An 11,810-nucleotide genomic window follows, 5' to 3' on the forward strand; every position below is an offset into this window, starting at 1 on the left:
AGCATCCACAGCAAATGTTGCAAAAAAAAAAATGTCATTTTGCAACACCAAAACCTTATTTTATTATTTTACCACATCATTTTTCAACATCCCATTTATCAAATGTTGTAAAATTCATTTCTATACATTAAATTAATATTTACTACACAATAAAATAATATATTATCTCTACCTATTATCATCAACGACGACAACTACATCAACGCTAATCAACAACAGCAACAATAGCAACAAACCAACAACATCAACAGCAACAACAGCAACAACACCAGCAAATTCCAAATCCAAAAACCTCAAAAAAAGAGGGAAAAAAAAACTCAAAAAGACCCAAACTCAAACAACGATCGGCCTAAACTCAAACAGACCCAAACTCAAACAACGATCTGAAGGTCGGCGGTGAGGGCTGTGGATGTCGGTGGCGAGCGCTGGAGCATGAGGTGGCAAGATCGGCGGCGAGCTGTGGAGAATGAGGTGGCGAGATCAACAACGAGGACTAGCGAGATCAGTGGCGAGGACTGGAAAGTGAGGCGGCGAGATCGAGATTGGCAAGGAGGAGCTGACGAGGCGAGATCGGCAAGGATCGAGACCAAGATCAGCGAGATCGAGACCGAGATCAACGAGATCGAGATCGGCAAGGAAGATTTTTGGGTTTGATTTGAGGTGCAAAGAGGGAGACAGATTTTTGGGTTTGATTTGATTTGAAGAGGGAGAGAGAGACCGGTTGGGAGAGAGAGAGTGAGAGATAGATTGTGAGAAGAGAGAAAAAAAATCAATTAAAAAAATGAGAGGAGAGAGAAAACTCGAATAAAAAAAATAATAAACACATTTGCCACATCCGTCCGTACCGTGGCAAATATACAACATTACTGTTCACTGTTGCATAAATATGGCACATTTGACAATCTGATAATGCTCCGTTTTTGTGTTTGGTGTGTCAAATGTGCCAAATATTTGGCATTTGGCACATTTACAACGTCTGCTACGAATGCTCTAAGTACATCAAATTCTTGTGGAACACAAACCCATGTTCTGACAACAAAACTCTCCGTCACCAACTACTTGTTGTATACAAGCTGAGCAAGGGTGGTCTTGCCTACACCACCCATTCTCACTATGGGAATAACACTTATGTTATCACCACTGCCATAGACAGTTTATGTAATAGACCGTTTAATAAATAAATAAATAATTTAATTAAAAGTTAATGAAGAATTTTTTTTAATTTATTTAATTTTTTCCTTTTTGTCTTGTTTCAATGTTTCATAGCCAACCAATTAAATACCACCTTTCAATCATTCCATTGGAATTTTCTTGCATGGTGACTCTGACATTGCGGAATAAGCGGCAGACAAAAAAATAAATAAATAAATAAGTAGAAGTGCAATAGAAAGACGACTATCAACACAATTTTCTGTGTAATAATTTTTGTGACCACTCTAATGTAATTGACTATAAGTGATAGATCTATTTAAAAATAATAGTTTATTGCTCAAAATCAATTATATTAAAATTGTGGTAAAAATTATGGGAAAAAATAGGCATTTGCCCCTAATCTACAAACTATGCAGTAAAATGCTTATGTTTTGAAACCATTTAGTAAAATACCTATATTTTTTAAACAAGTTATAGGTGAAACTCGACATTAGCAATGTCAAGTTCTATACATATTTTGCCACATATTTTTTTGAAAATTTAAGTGGAACTCGATGTTGCTAACGTCGAGTTTCACTTAAAAATATACATAAAACTTGATTTTGAAGATAATAAGTTTTACACAAAACTTGATTTTGTTAAAATTGAGTTTTAAAAGCAGAGGCATTTTGTTAAATAATTTCAAAATGGGAACATTTTGCTGCATAGTTTGTAAATTAGGGGCAATTGCCCATTTTTCCCAAAAATTGTGGCATAAAGTTGTTGGGCTTGAAGAACTGTAGGGAAAAAAAAAAAAAAAAAAAGTGAAATTGAAACAAAATAGTTACACGGATGTTGGACTTTGATAAAAGTTGTAGAGTGGGTCTGAGTCCTAAGTTCTAACACCGTTCTAATTGTTCTTCCATCTCATTGAGCTCAAGCTTGGTTCCATTCCATGTATCAAAATTCCAAAGAAATAAGGGAAATGAAGAAAATGAGCAATGTTGAGTGGTTACCTTCGTCATATACTAGTCTAGATTGTAAAATTTTCTTCATTAACTTGCTTGTCAAAGCTTCCCGACAGAGTAATACAAATTTAGATACCAAGATTGTCTAATTTAACTGTGCCAAGACAAGCAGGTCCTCAAAGTTGATATCTAGTGACAGCGACTACTTTGCAAATCTGCCATTACTGCATTCAAGCCATCTGTACTGCATCGTTGGCTTGTGATGACAGTGACTTTTTCGTTTTTTGGTGGAAAGTATACACCAAAATGATTTCAGACACGACAATGGAGAAAGCGTGATACACACAGACCGAAAGTCTTTCATTGAGACATTGATGTAATGGATAGTTTATTTTTTCATAATTGAAAACTTCTAATAGACTTACAGACTTTGATTTAAAGCAGCATTTGTTGACGCAATAGGGAGCTTTCCGAGAAGGACATAATTATTACATGAAGACCAATTGTATTCGGTGGAAAGTAAAAGTGAGATAAAAAGAACAAAGATACTTTTGAGTAAAAGAGTGGAAGGAAACAGAGGTGATGGTTCTTTTTCTTTTCTTCTTTCTTTTTTCTTTTTTTTCTAAAGCCATAATGTTCACCAATTTTGGTAGCAATCATTAAGCAGATGCTGATGTATTTTGTTAACCATGGTTTGCTTGCAAAATTCCCAAACCGAGTCAAGGTTTTTCCTGGATCACCTTATTGCGACTTTCTTTGATTATGATGTTTTTGTTGGTTTTGAGTTGAACTCAGTTAAATTAATTAAATACCCAAGTTGATTAATTACATTAATTATGCACAGATCTAATTAAAATGTGATGACATAACCATTTTACAAAATTTAAGTGCAACCGAAAATAAACAAATTTTGACATGACGAAATGGTTATGATAGGACAAACCCTGGTGAGAAGTCTTTGCATTGTTGAAGTAGACCTAGATTGAGATTTGGCATCCAAGGCGTCTTTCCACCCACTAACATGAAGATCTTTTTATATTTTACGAATAGTATAAAATAAAAAAATTAGAAGAAGATCATTCATTTTGTTTGATAAATAAAAGAACTTTTAATTAATTAACTCTTATAATTTTCCTTCTTTCTCAACTTTTGCAATTAGGTCCTACTTAAGGGTTGCTGGTGCTTTTCAAATTGCGTACCATCTGTTACTAATTTCTTGGAACATGCTATAACTGATGTCTAGCCCATACTAAAAATATTATGAGCTTTGCATTATTTAACAAAATCTATAAACTCAAAAAGACTCCGCCAAAATGTTTGGCGTAAATGGTGCTTTCCTAATCCCTATCTTGCACCTTCTTAGAAGATGTTTCATAATGATGACTAGCTCACAAATTCTAATAATATTATGAGCTTTGCATTATTTAAATGACCTTGATTCAACAAAGGGCAAAGACTTGGTGCCATTTTTGTGCTTTCTCAACTTGTAAGTGCTTTCTTGGAAAGTGCTTGATAGTAAACAATGAACACTAATCCATATCACTGTCATTATGAACTTTGCATTATTTATGAACACCTAGACCACAACAGTCAAAACTTCACATCCATGTATCTTTCCACTCACCACCAATAGAACTTTTTTGATAAAAATATTTTTATATAAAAAGTTTGAAGAAGATAATTCATTTTGTTTCTTTTTTTTTTATATGATAATTCCTTTTGTTTCAATCAATTAAGAATTTCATTGAGGAATGAAAAAAGATACAAAGGCCTAGCCTATATGCTTTCACCATAGTGATAAAAGTGCTATGAACATATGAAACAGGGATAGGCCTTCGAGATGAAACCATTATTTAAGAACACCTAGACCATGACAATCAAAACTTCACATTCATGTGTCTTTCCACTCACCACCAATAGAACTTTTTTAATAAAATATTCCTTTATAAAAAGTTAGAAGAAGATAATTCCTTTTGTTTTGTTTTTTTTTTTTTTTTTTGATATGATAATTCCTTTTGTTTCAATCAATTAAGAATTTCATTAAGGAATGAAAAAAGATACAAAGGCCTAGCCTATATGCTTTCACCACAGTGATAAAAGTGCTATGAATATATGAGATAGTGATAGGCCTTCGAGATGAAACCATATTGGCCCAACAGGATCTTGAGGAAATTTCGAGTGTCTTTCCGAAGAGGATTGTGTAAAAATGATGTGGGATCCATATATTTTAAAACCATTGGCCCATAATTTATCCCTCATACTCAAAATGCATCAAACAATATTTATGAAAGGTTAGAACAAAATCCACCATTGCAATATATTGTCATATTGACCAATAAACATAAATTTCAAAATAATTAATTTCAATCTAATTATATGTTTGAATCTTATTGAAAATTTTAATATATCGCACTGGTAAAACTATAACTAAATTTTACCAAATTTAATAAAGAAATCAATTGCTAACCATGGGAGCCCACAACAACTTAACCAAGGCCATACAAAAGTCTAGTGAATTAAAAAGTATAATAAAAATGACACAATTTGGTTACAACTCTCACTAAAAAAATTAATATAACTATAATTTTGAAAATTTGACCACAAAATTGCATGTTCTGTTTTTAACACCTTCCACCTATAGACAGGTTGTCACAATTTTAAAATTTTATGGAAAGTGCTTGTTCCGTGCAAAAGAAAAGGTAAACATGTACTGTGATTTCTTTTCAAGAAAATTTTGGAAAGGATTATATACATTTGATATGAAAACAACTGCAACTTTACAAGAATGACGTTCTTCATTTCATTAGCCCATGATTTTGAAGAAATAGTATAAGGTCTACATCATCTGATTGAAAATCTAGATTTTACATTACAGTCATATACTAGTCTAGATTGTAAAATTTTCACATTAACCTGCTTGTCAAAGCTTCCTGACAGAGTAATACAAATTCAGATACCATCTCTCAAGCCATCTTCTGAGCAAGAAAGTTTCCTTCTGAGGATCTCGTTCTCCTTCTGTAGTTTCATAATCTTCAGTTCAAGTGTTTCAACAAGCCAACTTGAAACCATATCTCTTTGCTGTTCAACCAACTTTGTTCTGCTAATCAGCACTGCATTGTAACCGAGATTAATGCATCGGTAGATAAAAGGGCTATTGTAGCATCATTTATCGCACTGTGTGGTAGAGCATATTCGTTTTGTGCATTTACTTAGGACCCCTCAATCCTTAAATCAGATTTAAGCCTAGGCAAACCCTAACATGTAATAAGAAAACACACAGCATTTAACCAGAGATGACATGAGATTTCTAGAATAATATGGAATGAGCAGGCTAGGATTTCATGTATTCAGTACAATATCAGTTGTAGTTTCTGGTCACATCCGGTCTTGGACTGTTTCAAACGTTGGTATTCAGCATTTAGTCACTATAAAAGTGCTTTTTGATCAAACTGTTTTTCAATAAGTTGATCAAACATATATTTGGAGTGAGTATATTAATCAACTATTTAATCAATCTAAAGCAAGAAAAAAAAAAAGAATGCACAAACAAGCACCATTCAAAGACGAGCGAAACTATGAACAAAGAAAATGAAAGCAATCACACACTCACATTCCTTCTCCAGTTCTTGGATTTTCCTACTCAACTCATTTTTCTCTTCCTGTTCAATCATAAGACAGTCCTTCAGATCCTGAATCTCAAGATCATCTGTCAACAACAAAAATCAGTGACATTATTCATGAATGCCTTATATTTCAACAAAATCTGGAATGGAACTCCTAACATTCACATAACCTCACATTTAGATTCTGCGTCGAAATGAACACAGTCCAACCTCTTTGCAAGAGACTGAATATGAGTTTTATGTGCTGTCAAATCCTGACGGAGGAGATTAATGGTTGCTTCATTTGTTGCCTTTTCAAGCAGAAGGCCCCTACTTGGTGCATGACAACATCATTAGATGACTGAAGAAGCAATAAAACACATTTGAGCAAAAATATTTGACTCACTGGATTTGAGCCTCTAAGTCGCCAACTTTGTCATGTAATCTCGCTTAAGCAAATCGATAGACTTCCTGTGTTCCTGCTCACACACATATATATATACATATATATTCACAAGGATGCAACTGTAATGACTATTATTTGATCAGACATTTTCGATTACACACCCAGTAGAAATAACGATCAGAGCTTACATATTCTTGATGGAGACGTTCATCACTCACTCTCTTAAGTTCTTCTTTCAAGCTCTGGCATTTTGTGCGCCATTCAAGCTGTATTTCAAATAATAATTAATGTAAGCAAAGGAAAAAGATATTTATTATGAATTAGGGTCTATTTGGTTAGGCATTTTGGGAGTTTAAAAGAGCATTTTTAAAACCCAAAACTCTGATTTGCAGCCGTAACTCCTCGTAACTTTTTTTTTACCCTCATTTTAAATTCAAAACATAGTTTTCCAACAGCTTATACAAATACACCCTTAATTAAGGTCATCTTTATTTGCTCATTTCATGTCGAGGGATGAAAAGGAAATTGAAAAAAAGACAGAACCTGTCAGCAAGATTATGTAGAGATTCTGATTGCAGTTTGCTTCTCATTCTCTGCAATATATATATATATATATATATATATATATATATATATATATATATATATATATATAGCATAGTGCTTCAATTGACTTGAGAAGAGTTTTTTATTTAATAGTTTACTGAGGCAATATAACAAACACAAAGCAGTAAAAGAATGAAATCCAAGGTTAAAATTTATTATAGTTAGTTGACCTTGGTAGAGAGAATGAGAAGTGAATTGGAGGGCTTCTCGGATTTTAAGCTCAGCACTAGAGTTGGATTTGAGCAACTCTATCTCAGTAATGGCATTCTTGAAATCTAACAGAATCTCAGCAAGAAATGAGAGAAAAATCTAGAATCTGGATTTTTCATTAATTAAGCTTTACACTCATTTGCTCTGTTTATATACACGCTAATGCCAGAAACAAACAAGCTAACTCGACTAAATCAGTTATAGCACCTGTGAACACAAGCCACGTGAATGTACAAGTGTGAAAATAAATTCTCTTACTAAACTACTTGTAGCTTTATTCCTGCTGCTTCCCGCCATTTGGTGAGAGAGAGAGAGGAAGGACCAACGAAGTGAAAGGAATAGGAAGCTTCAACCTTAAAGAAAAAAATTCATCGACTTTCTACTGACCATACAAAGCACTAGCACGGCTTCTCCTGGTTATTCAAAGATCACAAAAAAGTATTAGTTGAGGTCAATTTAAAAAATAAAAAATAAAATCACCGGATCAGAGTAAATTAAGTTAACAAATAGCAGAGTACCTGAGAAGAAGTTGGATATTGAAGAGCTCATCATATTCAGATAACTTTGTCATCAATTCTTATGATGGGTATATGAGCTATCTTGGGCCAGTCTACCCCATTCTCCCTTAGGCACCGTTTTGTCAGCAATGGACATTCCTTGACACTTAGAAACAATAGGGATGTTGGCAGGCCCTCTTTGGGCATGGAATGAAGATTTGGGCAGCGGCCAATTCCCAATTTTTTGAGTGCAATAAGATGATGAAGCTCATCACCATTCAGGGATTTCAAAAGCGGATTATTCCAAATTTCAAGGGATATAAGACACGAGGGCAGCAATGCCCTCTCTGGAAAGGGTTCTGGACTTCTAACTCTACCATTGACATAGAATCTTCTAAGAGAAGGCAGTGCTTGCAAACCCCACCCCAAGCGGCTGGCAATTAGTCTTTCACAACTAAAGATTTCGAGTGAATTTAAACTGGACGGCAACCCCCCATCTGGAAGTAACTCAAGTTCTCGACAAATACGTATAGTCAAAGTCCGAAGAGATGGGAGCAGGGTGTGCATCTGGTCAGGCAGTGCCTTCAAATTATTACAGTTACGAACTTGGAACCAGGTCAGGTTGGGTGCAGGCAGTCCCTCTTCAGGAAAGGATACAAAATTAGAACAGTTACTGATTTCTAATCTTCTGAGAGATACAAGATGTTGGAGCGGCCCTTGACATGAAAATGAAAGGGACTGAAGATTATTGCATCCATGGATACCAAGATGATTGAGCTTTGGAAATAAGTCTAATGGAAAGGACAATAGAGAATCACAACTGCTTCTTATGCACAAACTCTCAAGGGATGCATAACATTGGTGCATTGGAAACATTAATTTCCCACAGTTCTTGACACCAAGGGATTTAAGTGTATCACCTATACTAGGAAGCAACATGAGAGATGGACAGTCAGAGATATCTAACTTATTAAGACAGTGGTTGTTAACAATAGGTAAGGACACCAAATTGTCATATCCACTGATTTTGAGATTTAACACTTGAGGTGGTAATTCATTCAACAACACCTTATGACAATATTGTAAGTTCAATTGACAGATGGCTGGAGCTCTTGGAAGAGAAGAATCAAGCTGCTGGCAATTATTAATCACAAGTTCTTTCAAGGAAAAAAGGCCATTGGGAAGACCCGTGGTCAATTTAGGACAATTTTGTATACAAAGCTGTAGGAGACGAGGGAAAGCTACTGCACGTCCATTGTCATCAGTGAAAGGAAGCCACTCCTGCAGTTCTGACATGTTTTTGAAGCGCAAATTTTCTAGCGATCCAAATGGCCCGCTCCTAGAAGCACCAGTCCCATAAAACTCTGTACCAATATTCACTACTCCATCTAATCCCACAATAGAGAGGTTCTTCAGAGAGGGCAGTTGACCAAATGGTGGCAAGAAGAGGCAATACTTACAATTATGAATTTGGACTGATACGATATTGTAGGATGCATGTCCTAACCAGTCTGAAAATATTGTGCCACCAAAATTTTCAATTGTAAGCTTTGTCAGGTTTGCATGAGGTTGCAATTTGTCAAGTAGTTCTCCATCTTTTTTGGAGTCATTTGTATCCCCACCCCACTTTAGTACCAATTCATTAAGTTGCAACTTATCCCTCAAATTGGCCTCTAAAGCATCTCTAACATAGACAACATTTTCCAACTTCAAAACAGAAAGGCTTCCCTTAAGTTGTCGGAGCTCCCTCAACTCTTTGATGCTAGAGCCACCCTTTTTGCCCAAAATAAAAGAAGTTAATGTTTGTAGACTTTTCAATTTACCCATTAGCAGTGGCATTTCTATCAAGTTTGTTCCACTAATATCAAGATGACGCAAGTTAATTAGCCATCCCATGTTGGCAGGCAACTCAGTGAGAAAACGACAACATGACAACAACATAGTTTGTAAATTGTATAGAGTACACACAGATTCAGGTAATACTTCAATTGCAGTGTGAGAAATGTCCAAATATCTTAACTGTTTCAAATTGCAAATCGAGTCTGGCAATACTGTCAAATTCCAGTAATGAGATAGAGATAATACCCTTAAGCTTCTCAGTTCAGGTAATAAGTGGAGAACAATTTTAGTACTTAAGCATCCATACCGCACTGACACATTTGATGGTAGAAAGCTTCGCAAACCCTTGGCTCGAAGACAGGCTTCAAATTTCTCATAGGCATCAAACTTCAATCTAGAATATGAAAAATAACGAGTCTTTTCTGACAAACAATTTGAATTGTTCGAATCCATTCTAAAACAAAATTCTCCAGAGACAAATAGAGCTAAATCATTCAAAAGGTCATGCATAACATAGTACGAATTTTTACCACCTGACCGCTGAAAGAATGACCTAGATACTAGATCATTGAAGTACTCAACACCTACTTCTTCTAAATTCTCTCTCTTAGGATGCAGTAAAAAATCTTCTGCCATCCATAAGAGCACTAATTGCTCCTTTTGAAATTTGAAATTTTTAGGAAATATTGAACAATATGCAAAGCATGGCTTTAGATGTGAAGGTAAATAATGGTAACTCAACCTGAGAGCTGGGAGAATATTGCTTTCACAGTCTGAGAAATTCCATATATTGCTCTCCAATATCTTAACCCATTCCTTAGGATCCAACTTCAACCGTAAGAGACTACCAAGAGTTTTTGCCGCTAAAGGCAAGCCATTGCACTTTTTCACTATATCCTTCCCAATTAGTACCAAGTTCGGATACGCCGTAGATTCTCTGTTGCCAAATGCATGTTTTGCAAATAATAACCAACAATCTTCATCCGTTAAAGGCTTTAGATGATAAGCTCTAACTGTGCGTGCAATTGTCGCAACAGTTTCATTACGTGTTGTCAATATTACCTTACTTCCATTAGCCCCAGATTTGAATGGGATTCGTAAGACCTCCCAATCCAAGTAATTCTCATTCCAAACATCATCTAACACAATCAGAAACTTCTTTCCCGCAAGACTCTTCTTCAACCTAACTTGGAGTAGATCTAGGTCGTCAGTATCACCAGTCGAGGAAGTCACTGCCTCAAGAACAGTTTTAGTGATCCTAAGTATATCAAATTCTTGTGAAACACAAACCCATGCTCTGACATCAAAACTCTCCACCACCAACTTCTTGTTGTATACAAGCTGAGCAAGTGTAGTCTTGCCGACACCCCCCATGCCCACTATGGGAATCACACTTATGTTATAACCACTGCCATCATCTACTAGCAACAATTCAGTTATGGCCTCCGAATCTCCATCTCTACCGTATACACCAGATTCTTCTACCAAAGACGTCGTCCGCCTTTTTTGTGATGGTTTCTCACAACCACCACCTTCTTCGAGACCAAGGAGGTCTCTTTCTTTTGCAAGATATTCCAGTCTACCTAGAGTATCTTCTATCTTAAGTTCTATTCCCTTGTAAGAAGAACTACGAGAAGTCAAGTTGAAGCTTCGTACCTTACTTGTGCTAATTTTCATTTCAGCTTTTAACTTGTAGACTGCAGCATCAGTAGCAATCTCATCCAGCAAGTCTTGAGCATCATAGGCAGCATCTTTTAGCTTGTTAACCCACTCTTTGACAACTGGGTTTTTTATCTGCTTCTCTTCTGCTTCATTGAGGACTGCATTGATAACTGATAGAGTTGTCTTCAACTCCCTCAGCAGTTCACTATTAAGATTCCATCGGCTGAAGAACTCCTGTACCTCGTGTGAAACCATCCCGTCAAACAAAACCTGGAGGAAGGCAAGAGAGAAATGCTCCTCCAACTAGAGCCTCAGTTTTTTTTTTTTTTTTTTTGCAGTGGAAAGAATTGAAGGAAAAAATAGGAAGTGATTGAGAACAATAGGAAGTGCTTGAGATCAATCTTTGATAAGAAAAGGAAAGAGAAAGGAAGAGATAGTATTTCCTCTGTTTGGTTGCTTTGATAGAAAGGAAATGGTATAAAAGTGAAAGGAAATTAAATCATCCGGCGCCACATTTTTCTATCCGGCGCCAGCAGCCAATTTTGACTCTCAATAGTTTCAGAAATGTCAGTTTTACCATTAACTTTTTATTCCTCCCTTCCTACTTCATAAGGGTATAAAAGTAAAAACAAAATTATTCTTGTCTTTCCATTTATTTTCCCTTCCCTTTCTCTATCATTTCCTTTCCATTATTCTTTTCTTTTCCCTCTTCCTAGGTGCAACCAAACACAGGGCAAAACTTTGAGGAATGCCCACATTAATATTTCTTTTATCATTCCATTTATGCAATAGACAGTTTAATAAATAAATAAATTAGCTAATGTTGTGTTTGTTTTGGGTGTAACTAAAATTGAGAAAATATTTTACATCCTGACGTGTGTTTGAATGT

General features: G+C 35.6%; 1 protein-coding gene across 1 annotated transcript; it reads right to left on the reverse strand.

Moving 5' to 3' along the window:
- Nucleotides 1–7,018: 7,018 nt before the first annotated feature.
- On the reverse strand, nucleotides 7,019–11,314 carry LOC142616267 (putative disease resistance RPP13-like protein 1). Its single transcript, XM_075789149.1, has 2 exons — nucleotides 7,442–11,314; nucleotides 7,019–7,336 (listed from the first exon to the last, which is right to left on the reverse strand). The coding sequence occupies exon 1, from the start codon at nucleotides 11,174–11,176 to the stop codon at nucleotides 7,478–7,480; it is 3,699 nt and encodes a 1,232-aa protein (XP_075645264.1). The 5' UTR covers nucleotides 11,177–11,314; the 3' UTR covers nucleotides 7,019–7,336; nucleotides 7,442–7,477.
- Nucleotides 11,315–11,810: the final 496 nt, after the last annotated feature.

Source organism: Castanea sativa, chromosome 11 (assembly GCF_040712315.1).
Source record: "Castanea sativa cultivar Marrone di Chiusa Pesio chromosome 11, ASM4071231v1".
Lineage (NCBI taxonomy): Eukaryota > Viridiplantae > Streptophyta > Magnoliopsida > Fagales > Fagaceae > Castanea > Castanea sativa.

Excerpts from the sequence above, each read along its gene's own strand:
- LOC142616267 (XM_075789149.1), bottom strand. The coding sequence starts at position 11,176 with ATGGTTTCACACGAGGTACAGGAGTTCTTCAGCCGATGGAATCTTAAT.